This window comes from Lethenteron reissneri, chromosome 18 (assembly GCF_015708825.2).
Source record: "Lethenteron reissneri isolate LAM-NWPU_2019-01 chromosome 18, ASM1570882v1, whole genome shotgun sequence".
Lineage (NCBI taxonomy): Eukaryota > Metazoa > Chordata > Hyperoartia > Petromyzontiformes > Petromyzontidae > Lethenteron > Lethenteron reissneri.
In genome coordinates this window covers 7,816,353-7,837,918 of record NC_083796.1, presented here as the reverse complement: position 1 = coordinate 7,837,918, position 21,566 = coordinate 7,816,353, and the positions used below count along the sequence as shown (strand labels likewise).

General features: G+C 43.4%; 1 protein-coding gene across 2 annotated transcripts; it reads right to left on the bottom strand.

Annotated features, from left to right (window-relative positions):
- TBC1D2B (TBC1 domain family member 2B) lies at positions 1 to 21,245 on the bottom strand. 2 transcript variants are annotated; one of them, XM_061553662.1, is made up of 15 exons: positions 21,107 to 21,200; positions 19,759 to 19,923; positions 19,125 to 19,627; positions 15,608 to 15,740; positions 13,870 to 14,044; positions 10,528 to 10,655; positions 9,723 to 9,925; positions 8,878 to 9,492; positions 7,165 to 7,275; positions 6,326 to 6,543; positions 5,112 to 5,606; positions 4,811 to 4,928; positions 4,236 to 4,421; positions 2,903 to 3,024; positions 1 to 2,055 (listed from the first exon to the last, which is right to left on the bottom strand). In XM_061553662.1, exons 2-15 carry the CDS (start codon positions 19,823 to 19,825, stop codon positions 1,857 to 1,859), a joined length of 3,273 nt encoding a protein of 1,090 aa, XP_061409646.1. In that variant the 5' UTR covers positions 19,826 to 19,923; positions 21,107 to 21,200; the 3' UTR covers positions 1 to 1,856. The 2 variants fall into 2 exon arrangements, with proteins under 2 accessions (XP_061409646.1, XP_061409644.1); XM_061553660.1 differs by having other exon boundaries at positions 19,125 to 19,923; positions 21,107 to 21,245.
- Positions 21,246 to 21,566: the final 321 nt, after the last annotated feature.

The following is a 21,566-nucleotide window of genomic DNA, read 5'->3' as shown; positions in this document are numbered from 1 at the left end:
TAAACCGAAAACATTTATTCAGTGATATGTAACAAACAAAAACGCCAAAAATTGCGTGTCATTTTGAAGATAACGGAAGAGCAACAGATAAACGAATTGCATTTAGCAAAACACTCAACGTGGAAAAAGGCACATATCAGCTTATGCTCAATAAAGCATTTTAAAAGGCGAATACAACTTGTGAAAAAATTAGATTTAAACAATTAAACGAATATTTAAGTGCAGTACTTATGAACACCATATAGTTCAGGAAAGTCTAAATTCTGTAAACACTTTTCATTTTTTTTGCAATGGTGAAACATCAATCAAACACGATTGTAATTGGTCAATTCTTATGCACAGATATTTTTTGTAATATTTATTTTCTAAACTACTTTTTGCCAAACCAGAAAAATAAAGTATTACTGTGTTTGGACAAAAGGAGGTTATACTTTCTTTAAAAAAAAAGTATTCACATCATAACAGTTATGATAATATGCAATGATAATACAACAAGGTGTACGGAAATAAAACGCCAAGTTTGTCACTTTCAATTTTGTTTAAATCTGGACCATCTTTACTAAGTGACTATTTTATCATCTCAATCTACAGTTCTGTAAGGAAATATATTTGTTGCCAATGAATAACGATTACATATTCAACTACCATATAGTCTGCTAATGAAAAAAAGTGCAGATAAAATAAAGATGCTATAAGCACATAATACAATCAGGCCTTTGCAGCAAGGGAAAGTTCTCATGAAGGTTCTACTACAAGTGCATTCTAGAAGCACAATAACATATCAGAATACAGATGCTTTTTGTAACAATAACACTTTAGATTGGTTTTTACCCTGCTTTGTGCAACAGATTATAGTTTTTACAACGTAGGCCAATGCATATTTTATGGTAAATGCAACAAGTGAAATACACTTGCAAAATAAATCCTTAAGTAAAAACAGATTGTACTCAATGTAGGCAAAAAAATATGCATCTCCTCTAGTACTGTATACAATGTTTTCATATCAAATTAGTGCAATAAAAATTGTGTTCAAACTCCTTTAGATTTCTATTAACTGAAATTATCAAATCCCTTTCAAACGTAAATCAGTCCCCAAAGAATGATGCTGGCAAGCTTCACTGCTGGCATTTATTTAGGGCATGCAAGGATGGGTGATCAGTACTTATCACTGCCTTTTAAATTAAACATAATCCGCACAGTTCAGACTAAGGAGCTTGGGCCCTCACAAAGAAAAAATGAAAGTTTAGCAAAAAAAAATGCATCATAATCTTACTTACCAGAAATAAAAACATAACAGTATTTTGTCAATCCAGTAATGGATGGCCTCTAAATGCCCTGTCATTTATTTTTTTTGCTTAACTTTCCTCTACTTAGCACTCCTATCATGTGTTTTTATTGTTTGTTGTTGTCACGTTCTGACCCGCCCCTACTGGACATCTGTGAAAAAGAGCTTTATAGCTCATCAGATTCCTCCAGTACAAATATGAATTCTGATGCTGGAGGCAGGTAAAGGGGGAGCTTAATACCATTGCAGACATGATATTTGTCACTGATGCTATCCATGGCCAGAAATCCAACTTAGGACACCAGGTTGATAGACCAATACACAGACCACTGTACCACAGCTCCACCTGACCAGTAATGACATGCTTACTATTTAACAAATCCATACCAAAATGCTCACTCTGCCATACAGGTGCATTCCATCTCCTCTACCTTTATATGTTTACGTGTCACTGTGCAGATTTCCCTTCTATTGCTGCATGCAAAATCGTTCCAATCACTGTGCTTAACGGCACCGCAGAGAAGATTTTCGGCATACCCCCGTCGGGCCATGATATCCGAGTCGTTCCCATTCAGGAATCCTCCTCCTCCTCGGAGAGGAAGCTTTTCTCTTCAACTCTGATGTTCTGTCGATCGCGCACAAACTCCAAACGGACGCGCTCCAGCTCACTCAGCTCGGCACGCACGCGGTCCCGGTGCAGCACCCGCTTCTGGTTGATGTAGCGCATCGGGAATGGATTCATGTCCACAAAGGCAATCGTGGCCAGCTGCCTGCAAAACGATTGTCAGGGCAACATTAATTATTTCCTTTACATTTAAAACAATACAAATGTTCAAATTACTCAATTTTAATTGAAAACATGGCAATCATCGCTCCCTGCAGACAGACAAATGCCCATTTTCAGGCTAGGTGGAGAGTCATCTTGTGCTTCCAGGGACAGCTGCCACTGGGTGTGCCCTTTAAAACGTTTGAAATGAGATTTGATGTAAAATGCTCCGAGATGCCCAGCGTGAAGGTCGCCACATCAAAAACAGATCATCACTAATGCATTCATATATCGTATTCACGAGTATAGCTCTCCCCTCGAGACTAACAATGATATTCATAAGAATAAAGATAACTTTATGACTTAACTTCTAAACCTCAACATATTAATGCTTATGGGCCACAACCCTAAACAGCATGTGTGTATGTATGTTGAACTTATTCACATCGTACGTAGCCAACTGTGCTAATCAGAGGTGCATCCACACAAACCATTGCAGGTGCCAATGCTTGATGCACAAATGGAAAAATTTAAACTCTGGTTTGCGACTGTGGTCACCCAGAACAGACCATGGAACATACGACTCAAAGTCAGAATCACAAATACGAAGGAGGCATCACAGCAATACACTCCCACTACTGCTGGTGAAATTATCTGGCTCAACCACCTCAATCTAAAATTAAAGATGTTGCTCTACATCAAAATCATCCACATGAACAAGTTGAAATGCAATCTTCTTAAATTATTTTACATGTTTATAATAAACTAATGCTTTGGTAATGTGGTCAGTGATTACGCATTCACTTATCACAAATAAATAAACAAAACTTCAAATATTCACAGCATCCTACCTGTAATCATGAATGGAATGAGTAAAGATGCGTAGGTAATTGAAGATTGCAGAGTTGCTGTGATGCTTCATTAACTGTTCCTCACGGCACTTTAGCATTGCCAGCGCATAGCGGAAAATCACCTGGGTTTTGCAAACAGAAACGGTTTGGTTACAATGTGCAGTTTCGAGCAAAAGCAACAACGTCTGTTTGTTCACTTTCAGCAAGCAGCTGAGCAAGCCGGAATGCTTTTAAAACTCATCCTGTCTCCATTAAGATTTGTCCGATCGTTAAAAGGGCACTTTGATGACATCATCATACGGCTTTATTCCAGTGGCTAGTCATCGATCACAGGCTTCATACATTATATACAGACTAGTTCATAAAGCCTGTCTTCGCTAGGCAAACGTTTTTAATAAATATAATAATAAACCTGATATGATATTTTACACTTTTTATCTACAATCGGACTCTAACTACTCCAAAAATGTGAAAATTTCCGCAAAAAAAAAACAAAAATTGTTGACGACTCGATTGAACTTATATTCAAAGGCGTACCCATCAAAAACCGCTCAATGTAAAGATTCAGTTTTTTATTTTGTTAGAAATAACTCAAATGTATTAACTTAATACTCTATGGGGAAGCTGCTGACTTATACAGATTTGAAAAACATTAAATGCGTATTTTTTTCGTTCAAACCCGCTTGAATCGGATATATATGAAAAACAATAAAAGATAGACCAATGCTTCTCGCTAGAATTGTATTTGCTGTTTAACGCTCTATTAAAAAAAAACAGAATCTTATATTCTGAACGGTTTCGGAATTACACGCACAAACATGTTAATGGGGCACTTAAAATCGAGATTTGGGGGACTTAAAAATCTCGGACTTTCCGATTTATCCTGTTGTTTGTGTCCTAAAAGCTACCAATGTACCTTCCCTTGTCAGGAAGTACCCTAGAGGTTTGTGAGACATACAGATTAAGGTCTTTATTTATATAGATGTTGTTGCTGCTGATATGTGCCGCTGCAGTGTTAACCGTTATTAACAATCACACTGGTAATCAACAAAACATAGACCTCACACAGACATGCTTTCCCATAAACATTTGCACCAGGGAATCAAACCGATTGGCTTGAGTGTGGTTCAGGTGCACTGAAAACTATTTGAACCGGCTAGAGTTCAATCGATTAAAAATTGATTTTAAAGGCTTGGTTCTGGTTAACTGTTTGTGAAAACCAGTTCGAACAAGTTCAAATTTGCATATTCGCTATACATGAGCAAAACTAAACTCCACGGTGGGTGGGCCAGAATGGCGTTTGGGAAACGTTGACACGAGGTGACGTGCCGACCTTGGTGCCCTCGTAGAGGAAGGCATCCCAGATGCGGAAGAGCATGTCGCTGCCAACGCTGTCCACAAACAGCACCAGGAACCAGTTGAAGGTGATGAGCGAGACGTCCACGCCATGCTGCTCAAAATGGGCAGCCAGACGCGGCAACTTCTCAGTCACCAGCTCCTTGAACAAGCGCTGGTCCACCTGTGTGCCCGTGTCGTCAGTGGCGCAAATTACACAACGTGGTGATCCTCCGATTTACTCTTGCCAGTCATCCAGCACTTTAGGAGAAAAGAGATGTGTAAAGATCCCAAAGCCAATAGGTTTTATGGTGTGCAGGAGATGGCAGTATTGTCCTGCAAATTTAGTTCACGAATGTTATCCCATATATATACGTTGTCTCATTCATTAAATTGAACAAACATACCACTTTTTTTTCTATTTAAAGCTTTCGTGACTGCAGGGATTCATATTATTGGTTCTTTCGGTAAAGTCACATAGAACCAAGAATATAAACATCCCAATGTAAGATCCTCATGACAGTGGAAGACTTTCCTGCAAATGAATTGACATCGTGTTGTTATAGACTGCACCTGTGATGCAAGCAACGTCTTGCTGTAGTAGTCGGGTGGCATGAGGCACTCCACTATGGCAACGAGGCACCAGAACGCCTGCTCCTCCTCCAGGTATATCAGGGCGATTGCTGCCAGCCTAGATGCCGTCACATACATCATAATGTACGTTGCACGGCATTAAATTTCACACAACTGCGCAATAATCACCACATGGCCCATTTACAAATGGCCCACTTCTCAAGCAACCTTACAATTCAAGAACCAAAAACACCACCTGCCTTTGCAAAAGACAATTTTCACGAACCAAATGCCGCTTCACCTGTTGAGCCCCTGGCAGTAGCCAACCTCAGGGTTGTGCCACGCGTACGCGAGCAGCACGCGCCGCAGCTTCACGATGCCCTCGGACGACTGCGTCTCGAAGTGCCGATTGTTGGGCAGCGTGCGCGGCAGGTCCAGCTCAACTTGCCGCGCCGCCGGGTTGTGTTGGCCGTGCGAGCGTTCCAGCAGCTCGCAGTAGTAGGAGGCGGCGTGGCGGCCGCGTGTGGCGCGCACATGCTGCTCCACGGCCCAGCGCCACACGCGCGAGCGGAGTTCGTGCGGCACGCCAGAGCGCATCAGCATCTTGAGCTCGGGGGAGCGGCTCGGTTCACGGCTCACGGCCAGCATGTTCTCCCACTTGACGCGCAGCGACGCGTCCAGGCGAGTCTCGATGATGCTGAGCGAGCGGCGGTCCAGGGCCAGTGCCTTAGCCGCGAGGCGTTCCTCTTCGCCCAGGCCATCCGGCTCCGTCCGGAAGCCGTACTGGTCATACTCGCTGTGGACAGATGCATTGTGGCAATTGTTATTATAGTAGATATTATTAGTTATACTACTACTACATAGGTTTTTGCTGTTGTGTTGTATAGCTCTCCGAGGTGTTCTTGGGTTTTACCGGGAGTTGTTCGGCATGATGTTCAAAGTTTTGCTGCACATACTGAAAGCTTTTTCAGAAACTCAACTGCCACCGGTGTCTCCGGTTCACATGTAAATGTATGTACATTTTATATGCAAGTATGTATATATATATGTGTATGTATAGTTAAGTTGGACTGGGATCAAATTTATGAAAACTGGAGCAGATTGGAATTATTTTGGAAAACTGAATTTGATAACGAGTTTCAATCCATTTGAACACCACAACTATCCTAAGACCCAAAAACTAAACATGGACAACTGTTAAAAAAGACATCGAACCATCACATTGTTGCCTGCGAAAACAATGTATTTCACCAAGTCGAAAAAGTATGCAGGCAGTGACGAAGCATGGTTGGAATGGGCCCTTGTGCAAGGACATAAAATGGGGCCTCATGTCCAATTTCCTCCCTCTTTATAGCCCAGCACATGGGTCCCTACGGTCCAAATGCCCCGGTGCAGTTGTCACCTGTACACACAGTAGCTGTGCCACTGTATGAAGATGAATACGAAGAATGTTGGCAATCATTGTAATAAAACAAGTTTGCAAGCACGTCTCGACAAGAGGGAAATGCTCGGCACCTGGTCAGGATGGGCCGTGCGATCAGCTGCTGTTGTCGGTGTTCAGTGCCGTCGGGCGTATACACGTCGGCCATCATTGCCTCCTCCAGAAGACGGGACACCATCTCCTGTGAGTGGGCATCCTCGCTGATGCCCGAGCGCAGAGGCCCGCTCGCCTCCTGCAGCAGCACCAGGTAGCGGCTCTCCAGCTGGCAGCAGCGCGCCTCCTGCATGCACATCTGAACGGACGCACAGTGCACGAGCCATTGCAACGTACTATATACATCTGCGAGGTGTATTTGCGACTGTGTCACTCGCAATATTAATGCTTTCCAAAGAAGGTTCAAAGCGTTTTTGCATGAGCTCTGTCCGTCAGTTTTGTAAAAAAAAAAGGACTCCGTTATAAATTCGTTTTTTTTTCTCAATAGTATCTCATCTGGTATTTACTGTTAGGAAAAGTAACTCTGTTCCAGCAGGACACATCGTGAAAAAGGATGACGGCCGATGGGCAACACTGGTAATGAAATGGCATCCAATGGAGAAAACGTGCCCAAAAAATTGCCCCTGTGGAGATGGAGCGATGATATCAATTCATGTGCAGGAGTGAGACAGAATGTGACGTTGCAAGACTGTGAAGGATGGCGATGGTGTAGGGATGCCTTTGTCCAGAAGCGAATTAACAAAGGGCTCATGATCTGATGACGATACTGCTGATGAGAAATGCAAACCCAATACCGCGCAGAGATGGACAGACGAAATTATGCATTTATTTACCTCGAATACCGTGTTTGCAAAGAGGTGCTTATTATGCAAGAAGAGGCATTAAGTGTAATTTCTTAAGGGTTACGAATGCAAGTTACCTTTTCCTGCAGTGCTGCCTCTCTGTCCTCTGCCCTTTTCCACAGTTGCCCAAGCTCCATAATCTCCTTGTTGAGGAACTTGTTCTGTGTCTTGTAGGCAAGGATGTCGTCCTGAAAATGTTGATCATTTATCTCAGAAGCAGTACCGAATATTTTAGATGCCTTAAAAATAGTTACCACATTTCCTTTGTCTAATTCAGCTGCAGTGACTGTATATGGGTATTCATTAATATCCAGTTTCTCTATCAGGGAGATAACCACTAGGTAATTACCAGTCTCAGACATGCGTCCGTATTATTTCTGTGCAGTAAGAGCGAGTGCAGTTTGCCCGAGATGGTGTTTTATTCAACATCTGTCTGCGATCACGAGGACTGAATTCTAATCAACAATATTTTCATTGTGAAGCAGTTTTGGCAAAGCCTTTGTCCAGCGATGGTGCCCATCCCTCCATCCGAGCAATCACGAGATTTTTCTGTCAGCATTTTAACTGTTGGGCAACCAAACAGGATTTTACGCCGTTGCCTGTGTAGTGGGTTCCACAGACACACTTTAATCTGGAGGCACTACGTTTATTATACGGCCCCAACAGGGCTACTGCTTTAACGTTACAACGGGTTAACTAGACCCTAACCAGGTCACTATGTAACCAAGTCAGGACGGTAACTTCTTCCTGACCCACGGAGCCTGAAAGTACAATCTAAGACCGAAGAGACATAGCATGGTGAGTTCACTCCTAGAGACAGCCGTGATCGCTCCCTCCCCATCCCTCTTATCCTCTCGAGCATGGCTTCGCTCCGCCTCCAGCCACGTCCCCTTCTCGATCTCTCCCGAAGGAACTGGGGCCAGCATCATGTGTCCCTCAAGCCCCCTTTCCGGGCCCCCTTGCTATCCCGTGCCATTCACGTGCCCTCTCTCTCTCTCAACGGGACCATGCCCTCTAGGGCCCGCGCTTCCCTGCCATACCTCCGCCGGTGCCAGAGAGAGGTACGAGACATATGCAGCTACCTGTTCGTGAATCTAGATGGCGTACACGCCATAGATACTCTATTTACATCTCTACACCTGTGTTAATCGTGAACGGAAAACTTTTGAACATTCTCTGTAGTTTCAGAGTCTTACTTTCCTGTTAACGTGGCTGTGTGGCTACAAGATGGTCATCACGACTAACATCACCTTACCTGTTGATACCAGTCGTCAAGTAGTTTACAGTATATGCATAACTCAAATAAAATCATGAGAGTTGTTGTGGAGAATGTAGATAATAAAATAAACAAGCGGAATCATAATGAAAATAAATAGGCACACAAGACAACCCATCAGCTACACAGCTTTCAGAGAGTGCACAATTTTAGTAGCATTGTTTTAAGATAAGCAAACTCTAGACTGATTTCGACAGTCTTATCAGCAGTCAGGCTTGCTTAAAGCAATGCCAGTGAACTGCATAGAACTTGTACCTTACGCTCATTACATAACATATAAAAAAAACCAAAGAAATAAATAACCAAAAAAACTCTTCTCTTGTAGTGACAACTATTCTGTGTATCCTGGGTTGTCTGACATGAGGTTGAAGCTTCATTAAAGAAAAAAATACCTTAAAACCACAACGTAGATCTAAAGTATATTTTTTTTGAGTTTCGACTTCCTGGAACTTTGTGGTGGTGTTTTATTACAGCTCGTCTAAATCAAATAAGTTCGAAACCACTACTTCCATACCTCCAGTTTTTGCATCTCCTCTTGTTGGACGTGAATGCCTTGGTTCCTCATGCCACTCAAACTGGCTGTGGCCATGCCCTCCCTCAACTCCTTCTCACCAAGGCGCCTGGTGAGGCGCACAATCGTCTCGTCCTTGACCTGAATCACGACCGAGTAAGTCCTCACAATCTCTTGCAGCTCCTCCACTTTCTTTTTCAGCGCTGCAACCTCCTGCCACAGAGGGCCGCCACCGCCGCCTTCTTCCGTCAAACTCTCCCCGACCTCTCGATCAACAAACCCAACGGATGCCCGGTGCTGAGCGTCACTCTTATCGCACGCCAGATTTCCACCCTCCGCCTTGGGACTCGCGGGCTCTGCAAAGTCAATGAGCAGCGTGACAGGGACGTCGCTAGTGCTCGCTGCTCTCCCGCCGCCATCGCCAGGAGATGCAGATGCGTCAGCTTGCTCCGAGGAGCCCGACCGGGCGTACACGGTCTCTACCCGGCTCGACAGCTTCTGCACCCGCTGCTGCGCATGCTGCAAGATGTTGCGCTGCAGAGTTGAGCTCTCGCGCTCTCGCCTCCGCTGCTCCTGATGCACGGAGTGCAAACTCTGCTGCAGGAGCCGCACAACCTCCTGGAACACAGTGCGTAGAGTCTTCTTCTCATTGGGAAACAAAAATAATCCTCCACTGCCGCAGTTATAAATGTACACTTTGCAGTTTTTCTTTTCAGTATTATTTCAAATTCTTTAAAGAAGCAATTGCAAATCGCATACCAGATTGTATTGTCTGGGAGCTTACCTGGCAATCGCATAGGTTCTCAACTGACTCTATTAGCAAGCAGCTATATCACCCCTCCTCCTACCTTCTGTGTGTCCAGCTCCTGCCGTAATCTGGACACCTCCATTTCCAGGTCAGCATCGCTGGTGTCCACTGGGACCCCAAGGTTTTCACTTTCATTCAAAGCCCTGCTCAGAGGCCTCCTCTTCATCCCCAGCTTGTTCCGGAAGCCACCCAGCGACATTCGCTGCCGTGGTGCTGGCTCTGGATATGCCTGGGGGTTTGGCCCTTTAGCAAAGACACAGGACACAGATATATGAACTTGCAGTGTTAAAATGTGAAATATCACGCACCGTGAGTGGATACTAGGACGTCTTTCAACATGTTTGTCCTTGACGTCATTACGGTGCACGACTTATATCGTAAGATGACGCCACAATAAATGATGCGACAGAAGATGACGAGGGATGATGTCATAGCCAAGTTTTAGGCAATCCTTTGATAAAATTAGCCAGTTTTAGACAGGGAAAATCCCTAATAACAATGCAATGTTTTTCTATAGTTTAATCTATATTGGATCATCGTTACGAGTGTTAATGTCACTTCCCATTATGGACAGAAAGAAAAACGGACAGTGCAAATTCATGAATATTTTCAATACGAGTTGGAAAGCTTGAAAAAGTCTAATTGTATTATGTACTTTATTAAAACATACTGCAGAAGTAGTTGTTGACCATGGTCGTGGACAAACAGCAACAAACTGACTGAAAATTGGAAACTTCTAATGATAACCTCGTACCCAAAATGTAAACCTCATAATAAAATAAGTGGCGACTATGTAAAACACGTGTACATTATTAACAAGAGAAATGGGTGCATTCTTGTGGCACCTGTGATGTCCTGCTCCCTGGCCAGAGCCACAGTGTCCACGATGTCCGTGTCGGCCGCTTCCTGGTAGAGCTGACTACGGCGATTCTCGCGGCCACCTCTGCCCACCCGCAACTGGCTCATGGAATTTCTGTGGATGCAATGATGAGGCACGGGTAGGGGGGGTGGGGGGTGTGGAGGGCCACGCAAGTTCCAGAGAAGGTTCAGGAGGACAGAAGTCAAATCAAAACGATGCAAAAAGGCACAACAGATGTGAACCGAGCACATTCTCGGAAGTGAAAGCCGAGCGAAGGAAGTTCTACAAGGAAGGATGTTGGGTAAGAGGTCAAGACACAGAAAGAGATCATTGCCGCTTGTTGACTTTACGGTAGGGGAGAGCTTATAGTAAAATTAAAAACAAACCTCTAAATTGGACAGGATGAAGAATGTTAGAGCCAAAAACCTGCCCAATGGACAGAGGACTAAAGAGAGAGAAAAGTTGCACACAGATCATTTGGGTAAGTATACAGTGTCAGTGAGAAAAAGTGAACACCATATTAGTCACCATCTAGTCGAGTTCAGCTGACATTGCACATTCGACTCTTGTGCATTCGCAACGACCACACACACGTCCACAATCGTCCTTCTCACGATAGTGCCTCGCGGAAATTGTAGTGCAAAAACATTTAAACTTATAACAAATTTAAGAAATCTAGGTACACACGGCTGCTAGAAACGGTTTCCAAACGTTCAGAATGGAAAATTTGAGTAATCTAAGTACAAAATAGATATAAATCGACCTTAAAAGGAGTATTCTACCATACTGTATTTGAAAAGAAAAAAAGCCGCATTTTTATTTGAAGTACATTTTTCAAAAAGTAGTATTGTACTGTACTTACAGTTTTCAAGAAAAATAGTGACTGTATCCTGGGAATATGATGCTTATTAATCTAGACTAATAAAACTCTCTCTCGTGTTGTTTAAAAAAAAAGATATACTACACAAAAGAGAGAGAAAAAAAACCACACAAGCTGATCGAAAAAACAGAGGGGTTAAGCATGTGACTGCTTTGCAGTAAAAACTAAAGGAAGTGACATCAGGAACAAATTTCCTTCTAAAACTGAGGGAGGTAAGAGGTGGGGGGAAAAAAGTTTAGCCGATAACACGACAACAACGTCTTTCTTATTGTGAGCAGCACTTTCCTTCAAGGCCATTTCCATGAAACTGGACGGCACTCATTTTCAGAATCTATGGAGGTCACACTAATAAAAAATACCCGGGTTACCTCTTCACGTGATTGCCAGTACAGGCTGCACATGGTGGAAAGGAAAAAAAAACTTTGTAAAAATAATTAGAAAGCACCGTGGAGCTGTAATAGTACCGTAATGTGAGCCCACCTATTCTTTGGAACTTTACCAGCACCATGTGCTTAGAAGGGGATGTCTGCACAGAAACACATGTGAGCACTGTGGAGAGGTTAACCAGCTGCAATCAATACGCCAAATTCCTTTGTGCGACAGCAAGAGGAAGCGAAAACCTTTGGCTATGGGTTTAAAGAATAATCCCCTACAATTCTATGAATTGTTGCGATTCAGGATTCAAGAATTGATTAAAATTGAGATTTTTTTTTCCAACAATGTTACGACTGTATGCAAGGCTATTTTGGCCACATAAGAACCTAATATTAAATTTTGTGTATACATTTTAAAAGTTTACTCTTTCACATGTGATTTCATGCATGCATTCCAAGCTTACTAATTTATATTAATCCACGAGTAGTTACACCCTCATGTTCAACACATCCTACACCAGCATCAGATTCTCTGGAACTCTCCACTTAAACTCACTTTTGGAATTTTACCAGCACCACATGCATTTCAGTGATGTATAGTCAGATGTGCAAGCAATGTGGCATGGTTAATCAGCTAAATTCGATTCACTGGTCGCTTAACATTCTGTATGCAGGTTTGGCGATATCCGCTTCAGTGAAAACTTTTATTCAAATATGTTTAATTCATAATAAATGTTGTTGGGTTAGATCGCGTTATTTATAAATGTGTTGCAACCCTCCACCACCTGACACGGCCAATCAGTAAAAAAATGTGTCACGTTTACAAAAGACAAATATTTCACTACTTTAGCGCACCGGTGTGTTGAAAAGTGGATCCACAACATTTAGAATTTGAGTACGACGTTTCTCTGGAAATTACATCAGCATTGACCACGTCCAAGCAAAATATCCAGGAATGGGAGTGTGTTGTTCACCTCCATTTCCATGGCGAACTGAATGGCTGGGTTTTGCGCATTGAGGTGATTTAAAAATTCAATAAGTGTATCTTTACCATGTGGCCAGACAACCAAAGTGTCATCGACATATCTAAACCAAATACTGTTTAGCTTGTTAATATAAACGTGTAAACTTCCATTAAGTAGAACTAAGTAGGTGTATTAATGAAACACAAAAATGTAAAATGCCATAATTTCTTCACACTGCCGATCGCATTCATCTCAATTTGCTTAATATTGGATGTCCTCTGTTTCACCCTTTTTCTTAATGTGCTTATATATATACACACCTCTTTAGGCTGCCCTGTTCGCATTTTATCTCTACTACTTTTTAAACATTATTTATCACATTACTACTACAATAGCCCAGAAATGTGTGTAACGCGCGTGACGTCACTCCACATGCCGCACCCCCCGCCCCTGTCATTAATAATAAAATAATCATGAGCGGGTGGATTTTTACACTCGCGCAGAAGAAGGTAGAGTTTCTTTACAGAAAGTGACGGTAAAAAATAAATCTACGCAGCACAGTGCTACATCCGCACGTGACGTCACTGCTAAAGAGGCCCCTGCTCCCCTCTTCATTAATAATCATGAGCAGGTGGATTTTTACACTCACGCAGGTCGAGCGGAAATAAAAAGTTACGCAAATTGCCTTTAAATTTGACGTTTCTTTATTGAAAGTTAATCAAATAAACAATTCTATGCAGCGACAAAGTGTATTTGGTGTCTTTATTTCTTCAGCACTTCAAACAAAAGGTAAGTCTAATTTTTGCTTCTAAATTATAAAATATATACATTTCTCCGTGATTTTCCAGACATTGTATCGAATTCAAATTGATCACAACCCCAGTGAACGAAACAGAAGAAAATAAAGTATCAGAGCAGTGATTTCGAAATAATGGAAGGTGAGTTAAATGCAGTGCTACAGTGACATGAAGTGAGGTGTTTTATGACGTAGTTTTGTGCAAGAATCACTGCCATTAATACAGTACAAGAGATTCACGTAAAATATCGTATCCCGAGGTTTCATTTTATAAGTTAAGAAAAATGCCCGCGACCATGCAGTGCACACATACCGTATCTCGGTGCCCAAGTGCTTGAGTGAGTAATTTGAGAGGGCAGTAGGCTGCATGGGAGCAGGAAGAATTGCTGCCAGCTGTCCCACCAGGCCTGTGGGCTCAGGGAGAGGTGGAAGGATCGGTGGCAGTGGCTCCGTGTTCGGCCCCTCACTCGTGCCATCCGCCTCCTCGGCTGTGGTTCACAAGTAACACAAAGTTGACGAGCATGACTGTCTCTCGCCTCGATCTGTCCGCCTTTCTCAAATGCGCAACAAACACACAGTACGTCTGGAACGATATCCCTCTGCACATTCGCAGCATCACCTCAATCGCCTCCTTCAAGAGAGACTTAAAAACTCACCTCCACAATCATGCTTTCGAGCGACTCTGAACTTGGCTCCGCGCCTCTGAGTTGCGGCCACTACGTCTGCCAATTTGCACGCGTTATAAATTTAACTATTATTATTATTACATGCGTGTGTACTAAGTGATTTGCAATGGCAATAATTGCCCACAGCTAGTGGTTTAGGACACCATTTCATACAATTAGAAAACTTCCTCCTCTTTGTAAAGCAACTCAGAAAGACGCTTCCAATAAAAAGACATATGAATGGAAATAAACGCAATGAAACCATTTATATGCGTTATAATATAAAGCAATCTTAAAAATATACACCTAAAAGCACATCAAAAGGTCAATGAAAGTTGTACACTGTAGGTTAGAGTAATACGTGAAACACTTATTACTCTAACCTATTATATTCTTGCTCATGGCCATATTTTCAGGAGCTAAATGCCAATGTCAAAGTCTGCTAGCCACGAAAGGGCTTCAGGAGAGAGGGCTTCAGGAGAGAGTTTGTGAAGTTTTGCTATTCCCCAATTAAAGGAACGCAGACCACAGCCATGTGTCCATGCACACAATCACTTCCATCATGCAAGTGATGTGAAAAACACCACAATAACGACAATTGCATTTTGTCATGGTTTAGCAGTGAGTCCGAGTGAACCTGTTTGCTTCAGAAAGGTCTCCTATTCAACTTTAAAAAAAAACTATTAAACTTTACCATCAAAGAAAACTTTTAGTGCCAAGGTGCAAGTCTGTGTGCACATTTTTCACTGATAAATATTATCTGTTCTTCCTCCAAGTTGAGTCACAATACAATTCTCGTACTTTACTACAGTACACCAACCAACAAATGTCGTCAGTAAAATGAACATATTGCAAGGAATTCTATAAAAATACACATCTTTTTCTGGACTTTCTCTGCTCAGAAATGGCAAACTTAAGTAAACATAAATAGGAATAGCAGAATTTGGAGAAAAATGTAAATGTCCAAACTTTATTTGGAGCTTTCAAGGCTAAACCACAAACTGCTGATCAATCGTAAGAATCTCAGAAATTCACAAGGCAAGATGCATCCTGTTCACTGTTGATAATGTCTGCTCCCAGAGTGAGTCATGGCATCAGTTCAATGGTTTGTCATCATTTTTAAAGTACCTTTCTACGTGGTAGAATGATGCCAATGGCATTGCCAGTTGCATCCCGCTGGGCGTGGCTTGTACGGGATTTCCCAACTTCAGGAGGGCCAGATGTTTGGGTGACTCACATTTTTAAAAGGGCCATAGTAATCAACCGCAAAAAAATATAATCTCTTACAATTTACACTCGATTAATCGATTTAGTCGACTAATTGTCCCAGCTCCACAATTCATAAAAAGCAGAAATGCGTCCGGTCACTAAGCTCTGCTCCCATACCCTGCGCAGACCGTGCCACAAGTCCGGCAGAGAGAGTGTCGGCGGCAGAGGCGGTGCCGATGCCCAGGCTGTGCTCACACCGCTTCTTCTGCAGCTCTTGCAGCCAGTAGAGCATCGTCTGCTGGTCTGCCGCCTGCACCCATTTACAACACACCATTCAACGAGCCTCCTCCATTACCACCGTGCCACCATGCAGCCAAGCGTCCAATATCCACTACTTGCATAGAGGTAAAGGTCACTTTCGAGGCAGGACAATCTTAACAGGATTCATCATCATTATCATCAGCCGTGGTCTATCAACTACTGTATGAAGGCCTCCTCAATCTATGTCTATCCATCACGGTTCTGCATGTTACAATCCATATTACTCCTGCACATGAGTTATCCACAACGTGGGTATGTTCAGCAGTGTCATTCTTTGGCCATGAGGCCTTCTAGCTGTTTGTTAACAGTCAAATGTATTACTTTAACCATGCGCATGTTCTCAAATCCATGCATTCCTTTTTCTGACTCAAGCACGATTTCTTTGAAAAAAGAAAATAGTTTATCTTAACTGACTGAAATATGCTCACATGAGTGTGACGCAACACTGTTTACAGTTGTCTCTTCTCGTCTTCAATGAAGAAGTAGCAGTAGTCCGAGGAAAAGGAGATGTTTGAGTAATAAAACATTCAAACGGAATGGCACAATCTGTCACGAGTTAACTGGTATGACCATGTTACACAATAACCTGCTCTGAACAAATGGCAAATTTGTAATCGGCCATAATGTATGATTTGTTGCATATTATTCTTTGGTTCTTTCGGTAAAGTCGCGTATAAAGATAAGAGAATAAATTAAATAATTAAATAAATGCATGCTTTTATTTTATTTATTATTTTTTCTTTATACGTGACTTTACCGAAAGAACCAAAGAATAATTCCTGCAGTCACGAAAGCTCCAAAATTAAGATTGTTGCATATTACTTTTCATACGATACAGTATAGTCTACCCGTGTTTTGTATGTGATTAAACAGGTTTCAAACAAAAGGAAAGCATTCCAAACTCCATTCAAAGCACCCAGGCCACCTCTAGTTATATAACTTCACTTGACAAACTACACAAAATCCTAGATAGATTCACACTGGAGACTGAAAACCCTCAAACTATACTTTTTCTCGATAAATTAAGAACACACTTGCTTGTTATTAATGACAGTACTGTAATGTGTTCTGTGTCAAATGCAGGCCATCTGTGAAATCTCGAGTGTGTCGTCTTATCTATAAAAGGCATTTTGTGTCTGTCCGCCTGCCTGTCTGTTCGCACACTTGCGAAGGATTTGGCTCTCAAACGGTGGGGTTTAGGTAAAAAAAATTAGCCAGGTACCACGCCATAAGCCCCGCGGTGAGCAAGCGCTATTCCCTTTTCACATCCCTCAACTTTAAATGAGTTAAATTAGCGATAAAGCGCGATGGTTATTTATTTATTACACCGCTCAGCTGACGGGGGTTGCCCCTGGCAATGCACACGTGCCATCGGTGGAGGGGATTTCTCTTTCGCCTTCATAATACAAATAAACGCTGATGTTAATTCTTTAAAGTTTCATGTCCTCCCACCCCAATGTGTGCACTTACTACTATAGAGAATCCGTAGATATTAATGTTATAGCGCTCTAGTCACAAGTGAAGCAAATTGGTACACATGAGAAGAATATGCACTGAAGCCTACTTTATTGAGGGCGATATTGGCACGGAAAATGAAGATTGATTGAATTAATAATTATACAAGCACTTTTAAATGAATGCGGGTCTGTGTTGGAGGCACACGAGTATCAATATGGATATGACGTTCACTTGTTTAATCCGTTATCAAATGATTGAATGCACGTTGACATATACTTTAATGTGGCATACTGCTGACGATGTTGAAATCATCCACTGCAACTATTTTCTAAGTGAATAATGCATCTATTTAAAGTCGAATATGACACTGCTTTAATTTCAGAAACAAGTATGTTCATTGTGAAAGAGGAAAATCTCGTGGTAACCAGATTTTAATGCGAGTAGTTATATGATGATAAAATCTGGTAAACTGCCCATGATGGCCCGCAGAAACGATCAGTTATAAAGTAAAACAAATATGTGGCGTAATCTATCTGGGTCAATATAAACTCGGAAGTCCCTGTTTATGAAAATGAGCATGAAGTGGATGTAAAAGTTTAGCACTGTCTTTGAAATGAAAATAAGTAATGCTATGCAGTTGGAGAGGAAACAACTCGTTTGAGTACTCAGTGATGCGCTGTAGTGTCAAGAGCTGAGCAAAACAGGGAAGTCTAACATCTATTCAAGAACAGGCTTAGTTCTTACATTAAAAAGGACAACCTGACTACCTAACCTTTTAAAAAGCTTCTTCATATGAAAGGAAAGAATTGAATTGAATAGAATAGTGAGAGTTTATTGTAGTTGTCTTCATGAACCAAGCGGGGACCCTATGAGAAAACTCTTTGGAGAAGAAAATCTGGGGTAAATGTATGATACAGTTCAAGTAAACAGGTAAAACAGGTTAATACATTCCAAAGCAAAGAATACATATAAAACATACCTGTTCGCATTAAAAACCTGTAAACCTAAATCGTAAAATATACATGAAAAAATTAAATACAGCACTACCTAAACAATTTTTTGTAAACTAATGCATATAGATTCAATCATGTAAAATAAAAAAATGCACCAATAATTCAAATAAAGCAATAGCTGGCATGATGGTTATATCTGATCTGCAACTGAATTCATATACTGTATTGGGTATATAGATAAAATCTGTGCGGACTTTTGAATGTTATCCTCTCATATATCTGGGTTTTCTCCAGATGCTCTGGTTTCCTCCGACTTGCCAAACAAGTTTAATTGAAATTGGCCAGACATCCTAACACAGGGCCGCCTAAGAGAGTTTACCCAGGAAAGCCTCGCTTATCATCATTATTACAGCGCTGCGGGTACAAGATGTTGTCTCCCTCGCCTGGTATGCAGGAGGTCGTGAGTTTGCATGTTCTCCCAGTGGTCACATGCATTTTTCTCCGAGTCCTCCGATTTTTCTCTCCGCGTTTATAAACACCCACCTCAAACGACACCGACCTCAAACCTTAATAATATCCTGCCTCAACAGCTTCTCGTTATTTGTTTCACCTGATGACGATTGCGTATGTTGCGATTGAAACGTCGTGATATTTTTTATTATTTTTTATATCTACGTGGCTTTACCGAAAGACCCGAAGAATATATAAACATCTGTTTAGATTATTTGGCTATCATTTTTGACCAGGTCGCTTCTGAAAAATAACAAATAGCTCCAGTGGGTTTTAACTGGTAAATACATTTATTACAATAATTATCCTGCTCACTGCCAAATTTAGACCCCTCTAGGCCAGTACACCAGCACACCTATAGTTAAAAAAATATGGTTACAATTATCCAAAACTTTAAACACGCAAATTGTAGGTGGCCTTGCCGAGCCTTGCAGACATCAATGCCACCTCACCTCCAGGACACAGCGTCGCTCTGGCGTGCGGATCTCGAAGCGGCCGACCTCGCCGTCCACGTCGTAGGAGAAGGAGGCGTAGGCCACCGGTATGCGGCCCAGTGGCCGCACTTGTTTCGGGTCTCGGTAGTAGAGCAGCGAGCAGGAGCTCGCCTCCAGCGCGAACCAGCGAGTCTTGGCGGCTCGCAGAGGCCCCTTGCCGGCAACCTTGTTGAGGTAGCCGCACAGCAAGCCTGCATCGCTGCCTGCCGTGGGCAGCTCGGACAGCGAGAGCTCCTCGAAGCCTTCGAGCTCGAGATCGTCCTCATCTTCGTCGTCCAGGTCCATGTCTCCTTCTCGGGCAGAGTTCCTCCGCCTGCCGCCGATGCTATCGATGTTGCTGCTGATGCTGCTGTGGCTAGGGCCACCGTTTCCTTCACCTATTCCACCACCTCCAGCCAAAGTGTCTCCACTTTCTCCACCGCTTCCAGCAATGGGTTTTCCACTTCGAGCTCCACCGGATTCTAAAATTATATCTCCTCCATCAACTTCACCATGCCCCCCACTAAGTCCACCACCTCCACTTGCAGCACCTCTTACAGCCCCTCCAACTTCACAACCTCTTTCATCAGTGTTTGCACCTCCTACACCATACCTTCTCTCTGCTCCGTGACTCCTGCCGCCGGCTCTGTCACGTCCGGCTTCATCAGCTCTTCCTTCATGTGGGCATTTGTAGTCTCCTCCTCTTCCTCCTCCTGCTGCTGCTGTTGGTGGGGACAGCTCAGAAGCCGCGTTCATTCTGCCTCGTGTTCGTTTAATCCTGTAAGATAAAGCAGAGCTAAAGGAATGCAGACACATCATCTCAGCCCCTGTTGGGTGCTATCGTATGCTATAAGATGAGATGGGTGGTGTACAAATCACGAGTCAAACGTACATATTAAATCCTCCCCACCTTGCTTCCTGCACGTGATCCTGATTTCCATTTGTATAAATTCATTTAATAAAAAACACGAAAATGGGCTCAGGGTAGAAACTAGCAAAACAAAGTGTATGTACAAGACATTTCCTGAACACTTAAGAGATATCGGTAGGAGCTCATCTGTATGGTATGGGATTGGCCCAGGGCTATCTTGAACAGGTTACAGGGAATTTCGATTTAAAGCTTTCGTGACTGCAGCGATTCATCTTCTTGGTTCTATCGGTAAAGTCACGTAGAAGAAAAATAATAAAATAATAAAAATAAAACATAATAAAATACAATTGTGAGAATTTTAATTTTATTATTTCTCTTCTACGTGACTTTACCGATTTTCACAATTGTATTGTATTATGTTGAATTTTTATTATTTTATTATTTCTCTTCTACGTAACTTTACCCAAAGAACCAAGAAGAGGTTACGGGGACTCCCCTTTAAGATTACTCGGCCGTATACCAACACGCAATGCACCATCCGGCTCGACTGGCGTGTGACCCCCAGCAATCGTACACCACCGGCGACTTACACGAGCAATACACAGAGCTTGTTGTGTGTGATATGAAACATCTCATGCTGGGATGAAGGAGTAACTCATAGCAAAGAGACAAAGATCCCCCCCCCTCTCCCGTGTCGCCTTCACAGACTGTTGCGACAAGTGCTGCTAGCGAGTAGGAGCTATGAAGTGGGGTGGCCAGCATCACCCCCGGCCCCCTTTGTCTCCCAAGCGGCGATGCATAACAACACCAGGAAACTCATTTGAGTCCGAGTCCACCCAGAGGGTTCGTAGCGCAGCGCGCTAACCGCGGCACCACTGCTCCCCCGCCGGCTCACCACGTGAACCATCAACAGCGCAGGTGAAGGAAGGAAGTTGGATGATTAACTCACAACAACAACAGCAACAACAGCAACAACAACAGCAGCAGCAAGATGCCACACAGCCCCGCCGCGGAGGGGGGGCCGCGTTGTGAGACGCAGCCGAGGCTCGTGAACACGGTGCCACTTTCACGACCAACATCACCGACCGACCTTCATTGATGTCGGAGTGGAGGGGCTGCGACCCTCCCTCTGTCTCTGTGTGTCTCTGTGTGTCTGTCTCTGTGTCTCTCCGCTCCACTTCCCCCTTCACGTCGCCAACATCGGAGCGCTCGGAATTTCAGACGACGCCGGGCGGAGAGGGGGGAGGGAGGAGGGGGGGAGGAGCGTGGGTGGGAGGGGGGTGGGAGGAGGAGGGGGTGGAGGAGGGGGGGGAGGGAGGGGGAAGGGAGGAGGGGGGGAGGAGCGGGGGGAGGGAGGAGGGGGGGGAGGGAGGGGGAGGAGCGGGGGAGGGAGGGAGGAGCGGGGGAGGGAGGAGCGTGGGTGGGAGGGGGGTGGGAGGAGGGGGGAGGAGGGGGGTGGGAGGAGGGGGGAGGAGCGGGGGAGGAGCGGGGGGAGGGAGGAGGGGGGGAGGGGGAGGAGCGGGGGAGGGAGGAGGAGCGGGGGAGGGAGG